Below are 23,707 nucleotides of genomic sequence, written 5' to 3' on the forward strand. Positions count from 1 at the left end.
CGCCCGCTCGCCGTCCCCCGGCCCCGCCCCCCGAGCGCCGAGATCTGTCGGCTGCCGGGTCGGTGGGTCTCCGGCTGCTTACCGGCCTGTTCGCTACCATGCCGCTGTACGAGGGTCTGGGAAGCGGCGGGGAGAAAACGGCGGTCGTGATAGACCTGGGAGAGGCTTTTACCAAGTGAGTGGCCGCGTCCGGAAGGGAGGGCGGGTAGCCGAGCCCCAGGCCCAGCCCCGGTCCTCACCGCAGTCTCGGGGACGGCTGTTTAAGCCTCCGCTTCGCCCCCGGGACCTTCTTAAATCACGGCCCCTGTTACCTGCACCGTGGGCGGTGCGAATCCCGGGGATCCGGTAGGCGGTCTGGTTCTGACTCCCAGAGAGGCCCAAGAGGCTTCGAGAGAATTGCCTTCACTGCCGCCCCTGTCGTCACCCCCAAACTGAACGGACCCTTTGGGGTCATCTGTATGCAGGGGATGACAGCGATGACCTAGGCCCCTCTTATCCTAGTTTTATCTCCTTAGGAAGGTGGCAGCCGAACTGTAATGCTTGATGACGGCCTTCATTATTAAACTTTTATTGAACAGAGATGCTATTGGTGCTGGAAATTCAAATGTATATTGCTTCCCAAGAGTGGGACGTCGAATTAGGAAGACAAATGCGTAACGATCTGAAACCCTTAAGATACTAGAGATCCTTTGTTGTCCCCCCCTCCCTCCCTACATCTTTTAGATTAGGAAATGCACCGTATTTTAAAAGGCAGTTTGTAAACACTAGATTAGTGATTCTCAACCTTTTGGATGATATAAATCCTATTGATGGCCGAAAGAAAGCCACAAATACACAAACCTTAAAATACAATTTCAGGGCTTGGTGGACCATCGCAGTGGTTTGTGGAGTCCAGGTTGAGAACCCTTGCACTGTTCTCAAGAAAAAAGGAACGTGACAGCCAGAATTGCATATATGTAATGGAAACTATTTGAAAAAAATTTGTATGTTCCTGAATAGTGCCTGACATACAGTGTGTGTTTAATAAGTATTTGTTGAGCAAGTGGTCAGAAGAGCCTGTTTAAGAAATTGGAGGAAACTCCCTGGCGGTCCAGTGGTTAGTTCTTGGTGCTTTCACTGCCAAGGGCCTGGGTTGAATCTCTGGTTGGGAAACTAAGATCCCATAAACTACCAACCATGGCCAAAAAAACCCAAAAAACCAGAAAGAATTGGACATCAGGTGCTCCATAATTGAATTAAACATAGTTCTTGGTTCATGATATTCTTTTACTGTTCTATGCAAGATCTTCCGACATATGCATTGTTAAATTTATTTTAAAGGTTTGTTTTAATAGCATAGTAAGTACCTTGAGGCTGACACCCAAAGATAATTATTTTAGGTGTAGTGTGGAAATGAGAAGTGGAATGCTAGTATATAGGAGGATGGTTATTGACAAAGACAACAGGAAGGTGATGAGATGGGTTTATGCATCCAGCCAGTGGGTTACATCCTGGAGTTTGAGGAGCACTGATACAGGTAAACATGGGGGTGTAACTAAAAGAAGATGGAGAAAGCTATTTGGGAATAGGAGGAGATGAGTACTGAAAACCAGACAGGACAAAAAGAGATAATACTGAGACTGAACTTACATGGTAATCGTTTTTAATAGTATTTTTAGCAAAGTTTTGTTTTTATGGGAAACAGAAATGGAAATGCTGAAATAGTCAAAAAAGGAAAGTTTTTTTTTTTAAAAAAGGATGAAATATTTTATGCAATTAAAAGAATGATGGCGGTGAAAACTAATAGTTTGGGCAGAAGCTTATTTTATGAATTCATGTTATATGAACAGTGTGATTATAATTATGTCAGATATGCATAGTTTTAAAAATAGACCAAAGGAAACTTCAGTATGGAAATTAATAATATTAGAATAATGGAATTATAAGTAACATGAACTATAGGAATGAAATCAGAAACTGGAGTTCAGACTCATGTTACCTAAAATTCAAATAAAATTAAAAACTGAAAAGTAAATGCTACCATCAAATAATACACTGATTTATTTCACTAGTACTAATTCAAAGTGATTTTATTTTTATACCTTTAGTTTATTTATGAATATGCTTCCCTGATAGCTCAGTTGGTAAAGAATCTGCCTGCAATGCAGGAGGCCCCGGTTCAATTCTTGGGTCGAGAAGGTCTGCTGGAGAAGGGATAGGTTACCACTCCAGTATTCTAGGTCTTCCTGTGTGGCTCAACTGGTAAAGAATCCACCTACAATACCGCAGACCTGGGTTCGATCCCTGAGTTGGGAAAGTCTCCTGGAGAAGGGAAAAGCTACTCACTCCAGTATTCTGGCCTAGAGAATTCCATGGATGTCCATGGGGTTGCAAAGAGTAGGACACGGCAATTATTGACTTTTCCCTAGTTTTTTTGCCCCTTTGAATACATCAGAGATGTTTCTAGATGTTTTTGTGACCACTGCTTTGAAAAAAATACAGAAAAACCTTGTTTCTGTGACAAATAAATAGAAAGAATGTTATAATAGTTGAATGTATCAATTTTCTATTTTATTTGCAGGTGTGGATTTGCTGGAGAAACTGGTCCAAGATGTATAATTCCCAGTGTGATTAAAAAAGCTGGCATGCCTAAGGTATTTTTTTTTAACAAATTAGCAAAATAAATGCTGTACTGTAAAATATTTTTAAATGTGACTTCAAATAAGATTGATTAGAACAGTGCTAAATGTATAGCTTAGACTATAACCCAAGAAAACTTTTTTGATTATTTAGGTTTAATTTTGCATGCCATAAAATTCACCTACTTTAAACATGCGATTCAGTGATTTTTGGTAAATATATCAAGTTACGCAGCCATCATCACAGTTTAGTTTTAGAACATTTTTATCATTCTAATAAGATTTCTAATGTCTGTTTATAGTTGATCCTCATTTCCACGCCACCATGGATGTTGTTTCTGTCTCTATAGATTTGCTTTTTCTGTACAGCTTGGATATAAATGTAATTCTATAACATTAAGAGAAAGTTTTTAAACTTAGTAAAATAATTGCATGAGCTTTGTAATGTAATTATAGAATCATTTTATTCTTACCTTGTTCAAAAATATGAGCCAGATTCTCATTTCTTTATCTGTAATTCAAAGGACCTGTGAAAAACACAATTTTTAAAAGAAACTTTCTTGCCAAAGTTAATTTTGCAGGTTAGAAATTGTAGAACAATAAAAAATAATTTTGCATGCCGTAAGATTTGCTTGTTAAAATCACATACAGATATTTCTACCATAACTCCATATTTGCATTCCTGAAAAACCTCTCCTTGATTGCAAACAAAGACAGGTTTTGGGGAAAAATAGGGTTGGAGCAGATAATTTAAAACTCGTGTAACTTTGTAATCCGAGCCCTAGCAAAAACAAAAATTAATACCTCAGGAAAAAATTGGAATAACTTTAAGATGCAACTGAGCTGAAGGCTCTCTTGGGGATATTTAAAATAAAATGAAATAGTTGAAACTTGGTTGATGGATGCTGAGACAATGAAGATACAGAAGTGAGCTCTGAGCCTCTTGTTAAGGTGGGACCAGGAAAAAATGCAGCCCAATAAAAGGTCTTGAAAGGGTTCACTCTGGTATGGTAGCCCCTGGTACACTGGATCATTTAAACTTTTTAAAAATAAATCTGAAAGAATTCCCATTTCTGTGACCACTGAGTTGATGACTTTCTTTACCTTCATGAAGGTTATAACTCTGCTATTATCATTTCAGCTCCTCTTGCCTAATGTGAACTGTACAACCTTCCTTATTATATAGACATTATTCTCTTATTAACAAATATGAGCCTATTTGTTTTCATAAAAGCACAAGTTGGAGCAGGATGCAGTGAATGGAGGCCTTGTGATGTATTAGCAGTGACTTAGCACCCTGGTTTGGTAGTGTTTGCTTTATTGCTAATGGTGCATGTTTTTATTCTACCGCACATATTTATGAGCTGATTTACTTTGAGACTGTCCCTATATCAACTAAAAGAGAATATATCAAGTGGAGTGATACTACAAAAAGACAAGTGTCAGTGCTTTGAGACTAAATAACAGGAACTGAACCAAGTCTGGAGTATTTGATGAAGGCTTTGATGCTTTTTAATTGATGCTGCTTTTTACTGATGATGCCAAAATAATGCCAGATGAAAGAAAAATGTAATGAGCTTTACTCACTGTGTGTACAGACTTATTCTGTAAACCAAAATGTTTTGTCATCTTGGACATACCAGTTCTTAAAGATTTCTAATTTAAGTGATTAATCTATTTTAAATATGTGCATCTATTCTAAATACAAATTGCTTTTGATTTATTACCAGAAAATTCATTTGTAAAATAAATAAGCATGTTTAATTTGAGCTTATTTTATTACTGTAAATTAATAAATCATTTTAATTTTTTATAGCCTATCAAAGTTGTACAATATAACATCAACACAGAAGAACTATATTCCTACCTAAAGGAATTCATCCATATACTGTATTTCAGGTAAAATGCAATTGTGTTTTCCTTGCCCCCTTTCCTCCAGCTTTTTCTAGAGCCTATAATAGTGATATTTGGTCATATTATTTCTAATGTAAAAGAAAAGGTTAATTTCCAATTGCCATTTTAACTTTTTCATTTCCAATCTTTTCAGAAGCATGTTTGAAGACTAGAAAACTGGCAAGCATAAGGAAATACTATGTCCATTAGCAAAGGGAATTGGATAATTTAATTACTGTATTAATAGATCCATATAGTGAAACACTGTATTGTCAAAAAAGTTTTATATCCATATGTACTGATACAGAAATGTCTTAGATATTGTTAATTAAAGTCTCGTAGAACAGCATCTATGGGATGAATATTTCTGTTAAAATATATACATATACATGCACAGTAATGATGGAGAAGGAAATGGCAACCCACTCCAGTATTCTTGCCTTGGAAATCGCATGGATAGAAGATCCTGGAAGGCTACAGACCATGGGGTTGCGAGGGTCAGACACGACTTAGTGACTAAATGACAAAACACAGTAATGAAAATATTCAAACTGCTGTTAGTAATAGTTTCTGGTTAGAAGAGGTATAAGGTATTTTTGTCCTTTCCAAGTTATAAAGTTCTATAATATTTGGAGTCTTGTGAGTGTATGCTACTTTTGTAGCTTAAAAAAAGAAACATCTTTTTAATTACTCAAGTTAGTATTCATAATAGGTTGTTGTTTTTGTTATCTGAGATAAATGAATAAATAGATGTAAATTTCCTGACACAGTGCATGGCGTATAATAAGAGATCAAAAATGTTGTCTTTCTGTGGCATATATATTGATGTATACAATGAAATACTTCTCAGCCATAAAAAAGAATGAAATTTTTCTATTTGTAGCAATATGGATGGATTTGAACGGCATAATGCGAAGTGAGGGCTTCCCTGGTGGCTCAGATGCAATGCAGGAAACCTGGGTTTGATCCTTGGGTCAAGAGGATCCCCTGGAGGAGGGAATGGCTGCCCACTCCAGTGTTCTTGGCTGGAGGATTCCATGGACAAAGGAGCCTGGGGGGCTATAGCGAATGGGGTCTCGTAGAGTCGGACATGACTGAGTGACTGACACATGCAAGGTGAAGCAAGTCAGACAGAAAGACAAACATTGTATGTTATCACTTCTTTGTGGAATCTAAAACATACAACAAACTAGTGAATGTAACAAAAAAGAAGCAGACTCACAAGACAAGGAGAACAAACTAAAGGTTATCAGTGGGGCCAGATGGGGTAGGAAGTTGGAGGCACAAACTTCTGGGTGTATGATGGGCTCAAGGCTGTGCTGTACACCATAGGGAATATAGCCAATATTCTGTAATAACTGTAAATGGAAAATAACCTTTAAAAATTGAATTAAAAATTTTATAACATGAAAATATTCAGTGATAAACATTGTCTTTCGTGGATCATAAAATGAAGATGTCTTATTGTTATAAAGCTTCTTAAGTGAAGTGGTACAGTTTCTTTAACCTTAACAAATTGCATTATGTGCAAAAATACAAACTTTTAAACTGTTAAAAATATTACTTTTCAGGCATCTATTGGTGAATCCCAGAGACCGCAGAGTCGTGGTTATCGAGTCTGTATTATGTCCTTCCCACTTCAGAGAGACACTCACTCGTGTTCTTTTCAAGTATTTTGAGGTACCTGTTTTTTATGTTGTTTTTAGTAGGTACTCAAAGCTTAAACTAAAAGGTCCTCATTTTATTTCCTTCGTTGAAAAGAGGAATTGGATGACAAAATAAACTGACCATCTGTTTTCTTTGTATAGTTATTTCATGCATAATTAGCATTTTGTCTAATACATAGATAATCGGATAATTGAAGATTCTTATTTATTGCTCTTTCTCTTACTTATTTTACTATAGGTTTTAAGTTTTGGGTTGGTTTTTTTTCTCCTGAAGTGAAAATTTCTTTGGTGAAGTTTATGATGTTTTTCTTCCAGGTCTCTCTAGTTTTCATTTTTTAGGTATGCTGACTGTTCTAAATTTTCCAGCTCTTTCATTTTCATTTCATAGGCTTTAAATTCCTATTAAATGAAGTATTCAGATAATGCTTCCCATAGAGCAAGTGGACAATGCCAGGAATGACTCTTAGATCTTGATATTAGTGATATTATTCATAACTATCATTTTATATGAGTTAAGTAAGATTATTTTAAAGACCAAAATTATGACATAAGATGATTACATTTCATAGTAGGCCAAAATCTTTATTATTTAACATTTTAAAAATCTCTGCCTTGGAAATTTAAAGTTTCTTAGCAAGAGTGTATAAAATGTGTACAATATGTAAGAAATTGAGCACATGTAAATGTAATTTTCGTACATTCTGCTGAACACAAAATATATCAAAAATCACAATTTATTTATGAGATAAAGGCAGTTAATTTTTCTAAGTTATAATTTAGTAGGACAGATACAGAGTAACAGGTTACATACCCTCCTGTACTTAACTGATGTCACTAAATCAGGAATTCGGTTTGCAGTAGAGAGAATGCAAAACATAATAAGAAGTCACTTCAGCTCTTATCTAAATAAAATAGATGATTTTCTGTATTTTTACTGGAACTTAGCATTTGAGTTTTGTTTATGTTTGTGTTCTTACCTGGTATATTACCAGAATACCTGCTGTACTTAGACAAGGGAAATATATCCATTATTTTGTTTGCCATTTGGTTATGATGGACTTCCATATTTTGATTGAACATTTATCTCATATTTAGGGTGTTAGATTTGGCAAGATTTTCACTGAAAAGTGTCACTTAGAACTAAGGATTTTTGTAGTTCTTCACTTTTGTTTTTAACTACTATATTATAACATTTAAAAAATATGATTCATATTATAAACTTTGAGAGTAAGGACAGTCAAGAATTCTTTTTCTCTGTTTCTATTTCAATCATTTTATAGCACTAAATAAAGAATTAACTGATTTACTTAAATTCACACATAATCAAAATATACTGAATACACAAAAACATTCTTTAAGTTCTATAAGTGGTTTCATTTTGAAATGACAATTATAAAGCATTTCTATTAACTCAGTTCTTTCTCTTTTGGAGGAAAAACTGAAAACAATAAAGAGATGGTCCAGAAACATACATTCAAAGAAAATGCTAAATTAAAAAAAAAAAGAGATGTCTTTATCATCATTTGAGTTGTGTTTATGTTAGTGTTCTTATCTGGTATAAATAGAGAGAAATAGGATGGGGAACACATGTACACCCATGGCTGATTTATGTCAACGTAAGGCAAAAACCACTACAATATTGTAAAATAGTTAAGCCTCCAACTAAAATAAATAAATTAATTTAAAAAAAGAAATCAAGAAAAAAATTACTAAAATTAAATCAATTAGTGCTTCACACAACCTGTTCACACATCCCATGTGCACAGGCTGGGCAAAAAAAAAGAAAAAATGATGATAAAGACATTTCTTTATTTTTTAAATTTAGCATTTTCTTGTTTCCAGTTTCATTGTGTTCAGTTTTTCTTCCAAAAGAGAAAGAACTGAATTAATAGAAATGCTTTATAATTGTTATTTCAAAATGAAACAACTTATAGAACTTAAAGAATGTTTTTATGTATTACAGTATATTTTGATTCTGTATGAATTCAAGTAAATCAGTTAGTTATTTAGTGCTATAGAATGGTTGAATAAGAATCATAATTATGAATTTTTTCAAATATATCTGAAATGTGAGGGACACACCTCAGCTTCTGACTTTCGCTCTGGTTTTGCTGTTCTAGGTTCCGTCTGTCTTGCTTGCTCCAAGTCATCTGATGGCCCTTCTTACCCTTGGGATAAACTCTGCCATGGTCCTGGATTGTGGATATAGGGAGAGCCTGGTGTTACCTGTATCTTTTTTGTAAACCAGCTAATTTTGCAGTTTTTACTCTAGTTTGAAATAATTAGGCTTACTACAAGTTGTTTTTGTTGCATCAAGCTATTTTGGATTATCATGTACAAATATGACATATGTGGAAAAAATTCACGGGATTTTGAGATTTAAATGTACTTTCTGTAGAAATTGTCATTATGACTTAATCCCAGTATACACTCCAGAGATCAGATCTAGGATCAAAGAAGTTGGATAGGATAGTCAGGTTTTAAGATAAGTCACATGAAGAGTAATTGTAAACAAATGAGATAGTTAAATCAAGAAAAATTAAAACTTAATGGCAGCATGAGATCTGCCTTAAAAATAACTGAAGGGCTCACTGTCGAAAAGTAAATTCCTTTTTTTTTCCTCTCAATTTCCTGAGGCTATCATGGGGACAGTATGGCATAGGGTTTATGAGTTTGGGGTTTGGAATCGAATATATAAGTTTAAGTCTCAGCTAAGCTTTCTAGTTGTGTGATGTTGGGCAGGTGGCTTAGTCTCCCCTTGGCCCCAGTTTCCTCATCTGTGAAATGGGAATTGTAATAATTGCTCCTCAGGGGGCGTTGTGTGACTAGAGTGGGACCCTGTGTAAAGTGTTCAGTGTAGAACCTGGCGCATAACTCACACCGTAAGGGCTACAGTTTTTGTGTCATTTGCCATTGGGAAGAACTCCCTAGTGATTTCAGCTGTTTCAAAATGAAATTACTGACTATAAACTGGTCCGTTCCCAGTCATTAAATGAATTTAAGTACAATATAGGTATAAATATTTCTTACAAACATTAGAGTCGATATTTGCTACATTTGAAAAGGAATTTGAAGTACATAAGTGCAAAACTCTTGGAATTTTGAGATCTGTATGTGGTGTGTTTGTTAGAAGAAGTAATCATGGGAAGGAAATCAAGGATCATTAGCTGCTCAGGAACTGAATTAGGCAGTAGCTTTTTAAAATAGAAAGTATTTTGTGTGTAAGTCTCATAACAACCCTGTGACAAAAAGTATTATATTGAGAAGTGGAAAGTTGAGATAGGTGGCTGACCCAAGTTAATAGACATGTACAGCCAAGATACAAACCCGTGTTAGTCTCCAAAGCCAGTGTTCCTACCCATAGACTTTTTGCTTTTCATAAATAATGTTCTTTATAAAACATCAGGAAAAAACAACATGTAAAATGAGGTAGCAAATCCATAGTACAATATTGTTCACTGTCCTCTCAGCTCTAATAGAAATACAGTGTGTGAAAAAAAAAAAAAAAATACAGTGTGAGACATATATAATTTAAAATTTTTCTAAGAGCTACAAATTTTACAAATACAAATGAAGGAGATGAAATTAATAGTGTATTTTATTTAGCCCAATACATTTAAAAATTATCATTTAAGTATAGAATTAACACTAAATTATAATGGTATATTTTATAGGTTTTTTTATTTTATTACTCAGTTTTCTAAATTTGTTGTGGAATTTATTCTTATAGTGTATCTTAGTTCACACCAGCCACATTTCAAGTGCTCAGCAGCCACATGTGGACGGTGGCTACTTCATTGGACACCCAAGCTGTAACAGATGAGCTCTGTGTGTCTGTTGTTTACCATGTATTTGTGTGTGCATGTTTAGCTATTTTCTTTGGAGAAGAAAAAAAGGCTCTCTGATTTTTCTGTAACTCCTTAAGAAGTTAGCCAGCCAAGCTGATGTAGAGTAGAAGTGCAGAGGTGAGGGAAACACATTTTTACCTCCTCAAATAGTAATATCCTTGACTACCTTATAGATATATGAAGGAATCCCAGTACTGAATTGTTGGGGAGCACTTCCCTTAGGAGGAAAAGCTCTTCACAAGTAAGTTTCTTGGCATTTAGCACATTGCTTCACCTGTGCCAAAAAAGCAGATGTTAAAGAAATAAAAAACAAAAAATAACAACAACAAAAAGATGCTAATTTTTTGACAGTGAGTATATTCATCTTTTAAGGGTAAAACCACTTTTATTTAAAGCATCATGTTCTGTTATGAAGTAAAAGTATTAAATAGGAAAAGGATATCAATTGCAATATTTTAATTACAGTAACTTTTTTTTTCATCTTCAGGGAGTTGGAAACTCAACTGTTGGAACAATGTACTGTTGACACAGGTGCTGCTAAAGAACAGAGCCTTCCCTCTGTGATGGGTAAAATCATTTTAATCTATTTAAGAGTGGTTTTCATTCAACTCAATTTTTTTCCCCCCACATTGCATACTTATTCTTATTTTCTCACATCACTCTGATGTCCTGGCTCCAATTACAAGGTCATTATTGAGCTGTTGTTAATCACCAGATCTAGTAGTTAAATTTTAATCATTTCCATAACTTTAGCTACATCTGTATGCTGTTGATTCTTAACTGTATCACTGAGCCTGACCCTTGTTCTAAACTTCATATTTTCAGCTCATTTTAGATAGAAACTATACATGCCTCTAGGCATCTCAAACTTAAGGCTTCTAAAAGTAAACACATTATCTCTTCCCCTAAATTCATTCTAACAAATCATTGTTAGATAATTTCTTCCTGAGCTCACATTTTAGGAAACTAGTGTATCAATCCTTTCAATTCTCCCTCAGAAATCTGGTTTTTGTCTCTCTTTTTTTTTTCTGTCCTCCATAGCACAGAACATTTGAAACAAAGACATTGTAAACTAGGTCCTCATTGCTTCTTTCTTGGAGCCTACTCATTGTCCCCATTTACTCTGCTTCATACTCTTGCAAGGGATAACTTTCACAGAATTAATTTGATTACATTGTTCTTTTGCTTGAGAATTTTTGCTGATCCCCACAGGTTAAAATCCAAATTATCGGTTTGATGCACATGTTTCTTCACAATCCAACTTTATTCTACTTTTTAACTTAAACTTAGCTTTAGCTTTAACTACTAAACTCAACCTTCTGCACCTTATTTCAGCTGCAGTAAATTTCATACCTCTTCCAGGCTATAATCATCATTGTTCTTCCATAACCCTGTGCCTTCATTTATACTGTTTCTTTACCTGGAATGTTTTTCTTTACCTATTTGAGCTTTGATCTCTCCCCTCTCTGTTACACCGTCGCAGTATTAATTATAGTACATTTTAACTTTTTCTGTCAATAGCCTTTGAGAATCCCCATCTATTTATTTTTCAAGTGCCTGGACATTGAATAAATGTTGGAAAGAGTAGAGCAGGTTGTTAAGACTTTTATCCTTACATAAATTGTTTCCTGTTGTTCTTTAGATAGTTAAGATAATAGCATTCTTTATTCTGTAGATCAGATTATTATTTATCCATTTCAGATAAACTTTGTTACTGCTTTAGTGTAGTTTAGTGTAGCATCCCAAGATTTTTTTCTTTTTGGTTCACGGCATGTGGAATCTTAGTTCCCCAACCAAGGCCACGAACCCATCCCCCTGCAGTGAAAGCACAGAGTCTTAACCACTGGATACCAGGGAAGATACTTGAGGGAAGATATCCCCCAAGATATTTTTAATAAAAGTCTTCATTAAAATTGACTTTGACATTTCCTGAAAATTCTGAACTGTGTGTTCTTAGACACTGTTTTTTTTTTTTTTAAAATCTTTAATTGGAGGATAATTGCTTTACAGTGCTGTGTTGGTTTCTGCCATACATCACCAGGAATCAGCCATGGATATACATATTTTCCTTCTTTCTGGAACCTTTCTCCTGCCCACACCCCATCCCACCCCTCTAGGTTGTCACAGAGCACCGGATTTGAACTCCCTGTGTCATCCAGCAAATTCCCACTGGCTGTCTATTTTACATTCGGTGATGTATCTGTATCAATGCTACTTCTCAGCTTGTCCCACCCTCTCCTTCCACTGCTGTATCTACAAGTCTCTTCTCTATGTCTGCATCTCCATTGCTGCTGTGCAAATAAGTTCATCAATACCATTTTTCTAGATTCCATGTATATACACATTAATATGTGGTATTTCTCTCTTTTTGACTCCCTTCATTCTGAATCATAGGCTCTAGGTTCATCTAGCTCTCTAGAACTGACTCAGATTCGTTCTTTTTTATGATTGAGCAACATTCCGTTGTATATATGTACCACAGCTGCTTTATCCATTCATCTGTTGATGGACATCTAGATTAGACACCCTTTTCTTAACCAGCTGTTTTGAAGTCTGATTCTAATCTTTCCTTTTCATATGCCCCCAAATCTTGCCTGTCATAGTTAGCCATATATTCCCAGTAGTTGAGGAGTTAAATCACATCCCTGTTTGCTGAAGGGTTCACTTGGAAGGGAGGCTCCTCTGCTGGCTTACACAGTGAAGAGTCCGCCTGCAATGTAGAAGACTCGGGTTTCTTCTGGGTCAGGAAGCTCCCCTGGAGAAGGGCGTGGCTGTCCACGCCAGTACGGAGAATCACTCCACCTGGAGAATCATGGACACAGGAGCCTGGCGGGCTATGGTCCATGGGATTGCAGAGAGTTAGACAAAACCGTGTGACTAACACTTTTACTTTCCACTTAGGCTCAGAAATGCAAATATATTTTAAATATCTCTTGTCATGGTTTTGGCAAATATTAGATCTAAGTCCTACATATACTTGGATATCCTTAAGTGACTTCTTTATTTAGTATTTAGAACCTTGCTCAAAAAAGAATGAATATACTAACTTAAAACTTACAAAGACTAAATACATTGATTTGAAAAGTGTAGTTGAAAGTAAATTATATGTAAAATATTATACTTATTTTTCTAAAATAGCTGAAATTTAAATAATGGCTTTTCAAAGCCAGAGCCAGTGAATGCTTCATTTGCAGCGTTTAAATGGCTGTGATTAAACCGCTAAGCTTGAGAAGCTCCTTCCCAAAGCCAGCATCTGCTCCTAACTAAAATAAGCCTTTTATTTTCAAGCTTGCCTTCCATGTTGCCTAGAGAAAACTTTTTCACATTACCAAATGTCTTTGGCACATGTTGGAATTCATTTGAATATTCCTAGAGAGAGTTTAGCACATGTAAAATGTTACAGTTTTTAGCACTTATTCTTAAATTTGTACTTTCTTTGTAATCCAGTTATATTTTTCTCATCTGTATATAGCCAGGTTTAAAAGTTTATGTATATCATTACTATATTATGAAACACAAAAGAATTTGGAAAGGACCATATAATAAAGGTAAAATAATAATTCCAAGGTCATATTTACTAATGGTAAGTTTTTTTGCTACCTCTCAAAAAAAGTGTGATTAAATAATTTATTAATTTTTTTAAGATTATGGCTTAACATCTTAAAGATGTGGTTTTTAATTGTAATTCTTTCAGTTTCAGTAACTGACAAGATATGTAGCTCCAGATGGAAGACGTACATGATTACCCTTACTAAATCATGATTCCTTTTATAGCTATAAATTTCTGTCTTCCTTGACATAAATAATTTGTTCTTACAAATTAATGAGACTTTTTACATATTTAATAATGAGTTAAAAATTCTGAGTTTCAAAGATTCTAAATTTTTGAATCTGACTTGGAAAACTCAATTTATTGGCAACAAAATTACATAGCAATGATAACATATCCAAACATTATCTTTTAAAATCTTTCTAAAATTTCAAAGAAATCTATATAATAGGTACTTTCTCACTCATTTTTAAAATGTCACGTTTACCTTGAAGAAAAAAATTGTCTATGCATGATCCTTTTTACAAATATGTATTTAGTTAGTATGTCACTCACTGACATTCATTATCATAGGAAAGATAAGAAAACTTGAAACTTCACTTTTTGTAAAAGAAAAGTAGGTAGCTGATTTTTAAATGAGCTGTTTACTATTTCTTCTAAGTACTTTAACACAAGATAACCAGCAAATCTTTTTGTGGTAGGAAAGATTTCCTTGGTCAGTTCCTAGCCAGTGCCATTTATTCTGCTGTATTTTTAAGGTCTTTTTTTTAAGTCAAACATATGAGTATCAGTCACCTTCTTTAGTACCTTGTGTGCAGCGGGCTTCAACTTTTGTGCTTTGGCTTGACTTTGAATGCTGACGTTTCTTCCCTAAAAGGAAACCTGGTTTTTCTATTTGTCTTTTAAAAAAAACTATAGTAAAAAAAAAAATTATAGTGCTTTTTAATAGTTTGCTGAAATGGAAAATGGAAATGTGAGTGCAATTTAATAGACTGTTTCTGCTTATTAAAGTTCTATAGTTGTCAATAAAATTTTTGTTTTAGGTTCAATTCCAGAAGGTATCTTGGAGGACATTAAAGGTAAGCTAAGTTCCTTTTTTTCCCCTTTCATCATTAAGTATTCATTTGGAGGGCATGTTTCTAAGTATTTATACAGATACAAAATGTATTAAATTTATAATGCAGTAACCTAGAACTACTTAACATATATGCTGTGGAATAATGTATATAAAATTTTGGTTTTTCTTCAGATTTGTGGTAGCTTTTGGTATTATTATTTTTTTAAATTTGGCAACACCACCAGCTTGTGGGATCCTAGTTCCCTGACGAGGGATTGAACCCAGGCCCTTGTCCATGAGAATGCAGAGTTCTAACCACTGGACTTCCTGAGAATTACCTTTTGGCATTACTTTTAATGCACTATTAAAAAAACTTCTCAGTGATAGACTGTACAGAGTTACTAGGGAATTACTGTTTTTCACAGTATGAATTAACAATTATACTGCTTATGAAAGCCACTCATTTTATGTTGTTTAGCATTTTCTTTTTTATACTTTAGTATTTTAAATGCATTTTTATGATGTTAAAAAAGTCATTTTACTGACTTCAGAAATTCTGCAATTGGTAAAGTATATTAGATTCACTTTAATAAGATACATTATTAATACTCCTCCTTTGCTAGAGTATATTTTTATGATAATGTTTAAATTGAGTTTTCTGGTATCTTGATTCACTGATAACATTTCATTTCATGGAAATGAATACATTTCAGGAAATCAGTTAAACTGTAATGTTCTTCATTACTAAAAGTGTCATGTAAAATTAATACTCTAGAATATTTAATAGAGAATTAGACAATAATGAATTTTAGAATTAAATGGGACCTGGAGATATTCTGGTACAACTGTGTCCCTGAGATAGTAAATGATTTGTTCATTGTCACACAATAGGTAAGGTGAGAGCTAGGGCTGCAAAATGGATCTTGTTCTTCATTATGTTGCTTACTTACGTGGCATAATTATCTAAAACCTCTTCAGTTATTATAAAATTTCAGTCATTCATTCTTTTTGCAGAAGCTCAAATAATAGAAGAAATATCTCAAGTGAAATGAATAGTTTCTCTTCCATTCTTCTAGTCCTATTCTCCATACTGTAACAGTTGATAACTTCTTGGAATATTTCTTTCCATATAGCTTCCAACTTGTGAAAAGAAGTTTCCATTAGCCAGGCAAACATCAGATTGGCAAAAATTTGAAAGACAGACATTTAGTGTTTGTGAGATTATGGGAAAATTAATATATTGCTATTAGTAAGAATTGAAAACTAACCTTTTTGGAAGGCACTCTGGCATATTTATAAAAATTGAAAAATATGCACCCTATGCAAGAGGGAATGTTGAATGAAATTTGATGCCTTCATCATACGGATTACCGTATGGCTTTTTGTTTATTTATTGAGTACCCCAGGTGGGACCCATATAACTTTTAAAAAGGAGGAGATAGATATATTGATTTGGAAGGGTATCAATAATATATGAAGGGAAAAAGCATGTTGCTGGAAAATATGTGTAGTAGAAACCCATTAAATTAAAAACAAATATGCAGTATGTACGCTTACTCTCACGTACTTACTATGTCACTATGTAATACCTAAGTTTTTTTCAATTATTTTAAAATCCTTAAGTGTAATTTATCTGTTCTCAGATTTTTAATTCAGTGAATTTAGTTTCCTTAAAGAAGAACACCTTCATATGCTAAGTATGTAAGATGTTGAGGATCTGAGTATTTACATTTCTTAAATAGTTAATGAAGACTTAAAGTTGTAACTTGAGCACCTAGCTTACTGTCTAACATATTAGCATATCGTAAATTCCTTTTTTAAAAAAATTAAAGTATAGTTGACTTACAGTATCTCAGGGAACAGCAGACTGATTCTGTTATATATATTCTTTCTCTTTTCTTCTTTTTTTGCCACACCCTGATGTATGTGGGATCTTAGTTCCCTGACTAGGGATCAAACATGTGCCTCATGCATTGGGAGCATAGAGTTTTAACCACTGGATTGCCAGGGAAGTCCCCAGTTGTGCATCTTCTTTTTCAGAATCTTTTCCATTATAGGGTATTACAAGATATTGAATATAGTTCCTTGTGCTATACAGTAGGTCCTTAGCATAGTTTAGATTATTAACAAGTATATTTTGAATTAGTAAATGTAGAGAATTCTGTACAATATAATGTTTATGTCAACATGTTTTGTAAGTAAGTAACCAAATCATTAGATTTCTTCCTCTCAATGTCAGTTTTGTCCCTACTTGAAAAAATTTTTTATTTTTTACCTATTTATGAAAGTAATTTGAAGCCACTTAATTGTAAAAGGTACTTTGCAACAGAAATAATATTTAAAAGAATAAATATTCAAAATGAAAAAAAGAAGGTGATGTAGTGTGCAAAGAGGGAGAAAAAAACCATGAACTAATGAGTGTTACTGCAGCTAAGGCCAAAATTTAGCTTTGTGTTCTGACCAACCAAAACTTCTTTTAATGTGGCTCTGTGGCAGGAACATGGAACATGTCTTATGATTCTGTGGTGAATGAAAAGCTTTTTAGATGTGAATAAATTGTAAGCTAACTAAAGACAGAGCTAGTTTATAAAATTGGAAAGAACAGATGATTAACATGTTTACTTGAGTAGAATTGTTTTAACTGGGACATTGACTCAATCACAAACCATAATGATGTCTCCTTTTCTTTTAAGTGCGCACTTGCTTTGTTAGTGATCTGAAGCGTGGACTGAATATCCAGGCAGCAAAATTTAATATTGATGGGAACACTGAGGTAAGCTGAAAAAGAAATGTATATTCTTTTTGCAGTTTGTACTTTATATACTTATGCTTGTGATATCTATATTTCAGCGTCCCTCACCACCCCCAAATGTTGACTACCCATTAGATGGAGAGAAGATTTTACATGTCCTTGGATCAATCAGGTTAGACCTTAATTTTTACAAGCGAAATAATGAACTAAAATAAATTTATGGCTTTAATATTTTTTAAGCCTTTAGTATTATTAATTTACTAATTATGTGTTTTTCATTAAGCTTCATCATTCATCATTGGGGCTTCCATGGTAGCTCAGATGGTAAAGCATCTGCCTGCAATGCAGGAGACCCAGGTTCGATTCCTGGATCAGGAAGATCCCCTGGAAAAAGAAATGGCAACTCACTCCATTATTCTTGCCTGGAAAATCCCATGGACAGAGGAGCCTGGCCAGCTACAGTCAGTGGGGTTGCAAAAGAGTCAGACACAACTGAGTGACTAACACACTTTATCATTGTTTTTGTTATTCAACTTTTTAAAACTTAAAATTTTTTTTTCTGTTCTTCAGAGTAATTCAGAATTAGCCATTCTTTGAGTTGGAGGATAAAGTATGATACTTTAAAACAGGATTCATCAAACTTTTAGAAAAAGATAATTTCATTTATTTCTGACTGAGTCTTCGTCGCTGTGCGGGCTTTTCCCTAGTTGCAGTGCGTGAGGGCTGCTCTCTAGGTGTAGTGTCCTCACTGCGATAGCTTCTCTTGTTGCAGAGCACAAGTTCTAGGGCGCATCGACGGCAGCAGTTGTGATACACAGGCTTGGCGTTTGTGGCTTCCAGCCTCTAGTGCACAGGCTCAGCAGTTGGTGCATAGGCTTAGCTGCCCTGAAGCACATGGAACCTTCCTGGGCCAGGGATCAAACTGGCGTCTCCTACATTGACAGGCAGGTTCTTTAGCACTGAGCCAGCAGGAGAGCCCTCGGACTTTTTCTATAAGGGACCAAATGCTCAATACCTAAGGCTTTGTGGGCCGTATAGTCTCTGTTGCCACTACTCCACTCTACAGTTGGAGTGCAGAATCAGCGTGTGTGTGTGTGTGTGTGTGTGTGTGTGTGTGTGTGTTTTCAGTCACGTCCAATTCTGTGCGACCCTATGGACTGTAGCCCACTTGGCTCCTCCTAATGACTTTCCAGGCAAGAATACTGGAGTGGATTGCCATTTCCTCCTCCAGGAGATCTAGGAAGTATATAAATGAGTGAGCATGACTTGCATTCCAATAAAACTTTATTTGCAAAAACATATAGTGACTGGATTTGACTTGCAGGCCATAGTTTGCTGATTCCTGTTTTAAAATACTGTCTAGTTAGAATGCATTCTTCTAAAGATACTGAATCTTTAGGACCAGTTAGTAATTCACCTTTTTATTATTCATTTTTCAATCTGATGATGCAATGTAAGTTGCCAAGGACTTGCATAATTATATTGGTTAACAGTGTAACTTTTGTTTATACCCAAGCTATATGAAATTTGTATTATAAAAGTTTCATCTGTAAAATATTAGATCAGAAAATGCACAGAAGAGAATTACATAAATATGGAAGATCCTGTTAAGATTTTGAGATAATTAGCATAGAGTTTGAGATACTAAAAGATGAACATAAACATACAGATATTAAATATAGTAGATTGGGGAAACAAAAAAGTGACAGTGTAATACTATTTGATAGTAACTTTTTATCATTTTACCTCTTATTTAAATTATATTCACTTATTTACTGTTTTAAAATTTCTCCTGATTGTTTACTGGAGCCCAGAATAAGAAATGAAGAAAATAAGTGTTTATTTTCTACCCTCCCATTTCATTGCCTAAGGCTGTGCATGCTCAGTCACCCAGTTGTGTCCGACTCTCTGTGGCCCCATGGACTGTAACCCACCAGGCTCCTCTGTCTGTGCAGTTTCCCAGCAAGAATACTGGAGTGGGTTGTCATTTCCTTCTCCAGGGGGTCTTCCTGACCAGGGAGAGAACTTGTGTCTTTGCATTGGCATGTGAATTCTTTACCACTGAGCCACCTGGGAAGCCCGCATTGCTTAAGTGCTACTTGTAAAATTATGTCTTTTCAATATCACATTAACGGACAAAGATTTGGAAAAAGAAAACTGATGCTTTGTAAGTATTCAGCTCAACTGGTAGAAGCAAAAGTGTACAGGCCTAGAGGCAAGTGGCTAACTATGAGTGAATGAGTATTCAGCATACTTGGGCCTCAGCATCCTGTGCTCATGAAATGGACAGTTAGCAAGTATGTTGAATATCAGGAAGAGAATTTTATGTTTTGAAAAAGATTCAGAAAACTTTAAAGTAGTATGCATAGTATGGTCTAAATTTTATTTTAATATATTTATATGTGTAGTTTTGTATTGCATTGGTGAGGGTTCAGTTTGGTTACCAGATACACAAACCTGAAAATACTGGCTTCAACATGATAGAATTTGTCTCTCCCTTAAAAGAAGTTCAGAGGTAGATACTCCAAGGATGGTATAAAAATTGCCAGCAGGGACCCGAGTTTCCTTCCACCTCTCATCTTTGGGGGCATAGCCCTTGTTCTTGGGTTCCAGGGTGGTTGCCGGAGTTAGCTGCTACATGTGTTTTCCAAGCATGCAGTCCTAGGGAGGGAAAGAAAAGTGCTTTCTCTCCTTGTACAGGAGACTGTCTACCAGTCCCATGTACCACTTTTGGCTCCATCTCATTGTCTGGTGCTTAGCTATATTCTGCTGCAAGAGAGGCTGTTAAATTATTTCAACTGGGAAGGGCCTTTGTATCCAGCTTAAAATGGAGTTTTATCTTTTTTTAAATTTTTAAATAATTATAGATTCACAGGAAGTTGCAGAGGTAATATAGATAGGTCCCATGTAACTCCTCAAAGTTTCTCCCAATGGATACATCTTATATAACCATAGTACAATATTAAAACAGTAAATTAACATTGGTGCAATGTGTATATATTGTTCTGTGATTTTATCATGTGTAGGTTTCTGCATTTGCCACCACCACAGTCAAGGTAGAGAACTACTCCATCACAACAAAGATTTTCCTTGTGCTACCAAAAATAGAGTTCTTTTAATTTGAGAACGAACAGGAAAATGAGTATTTTATTAGGCAACTAGTCATCTTTGCCACGTATTGTTTTTACCAACAAAGAAATACTTTTGGCTGGGTGGGGTAAGGTCTTGTTTGTTTTTAAATCTGTTGTATCACTATTGATCTGTTTGTTGAATTCCATTAACTTTTACAGACTTGCACTCCTTTTTTGTTATTAGGTTTAAGGTGGACAATATATATGTACATCTGTACATGTGTGTGACAGTTGCTCAGTCATGTTCAACTCTGCCACCCCATGGACTATATAGACTTCCAGGCTCCTCTGTCCATGGAATTCTCCAGGCAAGGGTACTGGTGTAGGTTGCCATTCCCTTCTGTGGCTCTTCTGAACCCAGGGATTGAACTGGGGGCTCCTGCATTGCAGGCAGACTCTACTGTTTGGGCCCCTGGGAAGCCCCAAAAATCTATACATAGCGATAGTTATAGCTAGTACTTAGGGCGTACTTAGTATGTGCCAGGCACTGTTCTAGTAAGTCATTGAATCTTTATTGCAACACCTGTGAGACTAATACTGTTATTCTTCTCATTTACAAATGCAGACACCTTGTGTTCTAATCATTACTCTACATTCACATAGTACTTAAAAATATGTCTGTAGACCTATCGTACTGTGTTGTGTTATGTAATGCCAACAAAACACTCTGTGTCCTTAATCTCATTAGAGATTCTGTTGTGGAAATCCTTTTTGAGCAAGATAATGAAGAGAAATCAGTTGCCACTTTAATATTGGATTCCCTTATGCAGGTATTTTTATTTTGTAAATGGTTTCTTTTTATGACTACAGTCCTTTATAAAGAATTTTTAAAAATTTGTATTTTTAATTTTAGCCATTGGTTACATTTTTTATCTTTTATGTGAAATTTTACTGAGTTTTACTTTAGCACTGAGATATGGTAACGACAGCATTTCACATGCAGGGTAGTTTGTGCTATAGATGTACTATGCATTCTTTTCTATGATGACAATACAAGATTTTTATTTTGTATTTAGTAGTTTTCTTCACATGCATGTTTGTGTAGTACTAAGTTTTTCATTCCACAGGGTATATATGGCTCTTTTATGTAATGACTGTGGAGCCATAAACTCCTATAAAATACTTTGGGAGATATTATCTACTTTTCCTACTCCACTTGGGGACTTTTTTGAAAGTCATAATATCAGTGAAGGACTTTAACATTCCTGATGCTTAGAGAGAACTGTTGTGAAACAATTTTTCCAAGAATGTTATCTTACCTCTTGACAGCTGACTCTGGATATCATGGAAATAGTACCTTCAAAAAATTAGGTTTCCATGAAAAGTTATTTCTTATTATGATATTTGCTCGACTCAGACATTCTACCCTGAAAATGAGAATACTCCCATATTACTACTATATGCCCTCTGGAATTTAAATTTCTACACTATTAGCTTTTTAAATCTTTAAGGATTTATTTAAGTACATGGTGATATTATCATACTGGTATATTTGTCACATGAAAAAATCCCTTGTTAAAGAAACCTTGCTGTGACCCTTTTTTGTGATACAAATGATCACCTAATAATCTGTATATTTTCTTAAATTCAATCAGGTACTATTTATACGGTTAAAGTTAATTCTTTTTTTTTTTTTTTCTTTTTACTCATAGTGCCCAATAGACACCAGGAAGCAGCTAGCAGAGAATTTGGTAGTCATAGGTGGCACGTCTATGTTGCCAGGTTTCCTTCACAGACTACTTGCAGAAATAAGGTATTTGGTAGAAAAACCAAAATATAAAAAAACTCTTGCCACCAAGACATTCCGGATTCATACTCCACCTGCAAAGGCTAATTGTGTAGCATGGCTGGGAGGTAAGAATTTTTTTTTTTGTTTGTTTGTTCTGGCCTTACCTTGCAGCTTGCAGAATCTTACTTGCCTGACTGGGAATTGAACCCAGACCCCCAAAAGTGTAAGTGAAGAGTCCTCACCACTAGACCACCAGGGAATTCCCAGGAATTTCATTTTTTAAAATAATGATTATATAGTAATTAGTTCTTGAATGACATTACTAATGGTTATAGATGATTTGTTATTAGAAATTGCCTACTTAGTTAACTAATAGAACAACTAATTAATCAATTTTCTTTGACCATTTATTTTTCCTTAAATTATTAATTTTAAGAATTATGTTATCTATTTTCTCTTGGCATTTGCACTTTGATTTTTTTAAAATTAACTTCTCTCCAATTAAAGTCATCCCATGTATAGAGTTTTGGCTAAGAAAACTAAGATTATTATTTATTTTGTGTAGAGTTGAAAATATTTCCACCTTACTCTACCTGCATTTATTTATTTTTTAAAAAGCATTTATTTTTATTTATTTGGCTGCATAGAATCTTAGTTGTGGCATGTGGGAACTAGTTCCCTGACCAGGGATCGAACCCAGCCCCCCTGTATCAGGAGTGCAGAGTCTTAGCCACTGGACCACCAGGGAGTTCCCTCTACCTGCATTTAAACATAGTAACACTTAATCATTTTCACTATAATCTAGTTTAGGCCATTTAAGTTATTTTCAACACAAGAGTTTTGGCTTACCCTGTTTTTCAAAATATAGGATATAGAACAGCTTAACTGGAATTTATCTGTAGACTGTGAATATGCTTTACTGAATTTTACCCATTCTCTCTTGTCATATAATGAAGTGGATATGTATGTACATAAAATTTCCTAGTAAAAGTTTTCATATCAGCTATAAATTTTTTTTTTTTAAACCACACAGGAGCTATTTTTGGAGCACTGCAAGACATACTTGGGAGCCGTTCAGTCTCAAAGGATTATTATAACCAGACAGGCCGTATACCTGATTGGTGTTCTCTTAATAATCCACCTTTAGAAATGATGTTCGATGTTGGGAAGAGTCAGCCACCTCTGATGAAGAGAGCATTTTCCACTGAGAAGTGAAAGTTTGATTAAAATTCAACTTTGCTTCTTTTCAAGTATCTCATCAATTAGAAGCAAATTGTACAAAGTATATAGAATGCTGTTAGAGACGACTTTAGTAGAAGTGAAAGCATTTCTGTAATTACTTGACACATTAATATTTAATCATTTTGACTGGCTTCTCTTGTGTAATGGTAGAATGGTAGCTGATGCATATGAAATTAGTTGTATTTATATCAATAAAATATACTAAAGTGGTTTCATTTTG

General features: G+C 34.8%; 1 protein-coding gene across 1 annotated transcript; it reads left to right on the forward strand.

The window, feature by feature from the left end:
* On the forward strand, positions 1-23,707 carry ACTR10 (actin related protein 10). Its single transcript, XM_020876203.2, has 13 exons — positions 1-175; positions 2,561-2,633; positions 4,435-4,517; positions 6,083-6,191; positions 8,299-8,406; positions 10,200-10,267; positions 10,514-10,593; positions 14,620-14,655; positions 17,327-17,406; positions 17,484-17,557; positions 21,205-21,286; positions 22,169-22,370; positions 23,279-23,707. The coding sequence occupies exons 1-13, from the start codon at positions 99-101 to the stop codon at positions 23,458-23,460; spliced, it is 1,254 nt and encodes a 417-aa protein (XP_020731862.1). The 5' UTR covers positions 1-98; the 3' UTR covers positions 23,461-23,707.

The sequence above is a fragment of the Odocoileus virginianus genome, chromosome 6, assembly GCF_023699985.2.
Source record: "Odocoileus virginianus isolate 20LAN1187 ecotype Illinois chromosome 6, Ovbor_1.2, whole genome shotgun sequence".
Classification (NCBI taxonomy): Eukaryota; Metazoa; Chordata; class Mammalia; order Artiodactyla; family Cervidae; genus Odocoileus; species Odocoileus virginianus.

Coding starts and splice junctions, on each gene's coding strand:
- ACTR10 (XM_020876203.2), top strand. CDS start 99: ATGCCGCTGTACGAGGGTCTGGGAAGCGGCGGGGAGAAAACGGCGGTC. Junction 4,518..6,082: donor ATCCATATACTGTATTTCAG/GTAAAATGCAAT, acceptor ATTACTTTTCAG/GCATCTATTGGTGAATCCCA. Junction 10,268..10,513: donor GGAGGAAAAGCTCTTCACAA/GTAAGTTTCTTG, acceptor TTTCATCTTCAG/GGAGTTGGAAACTCAACTGT.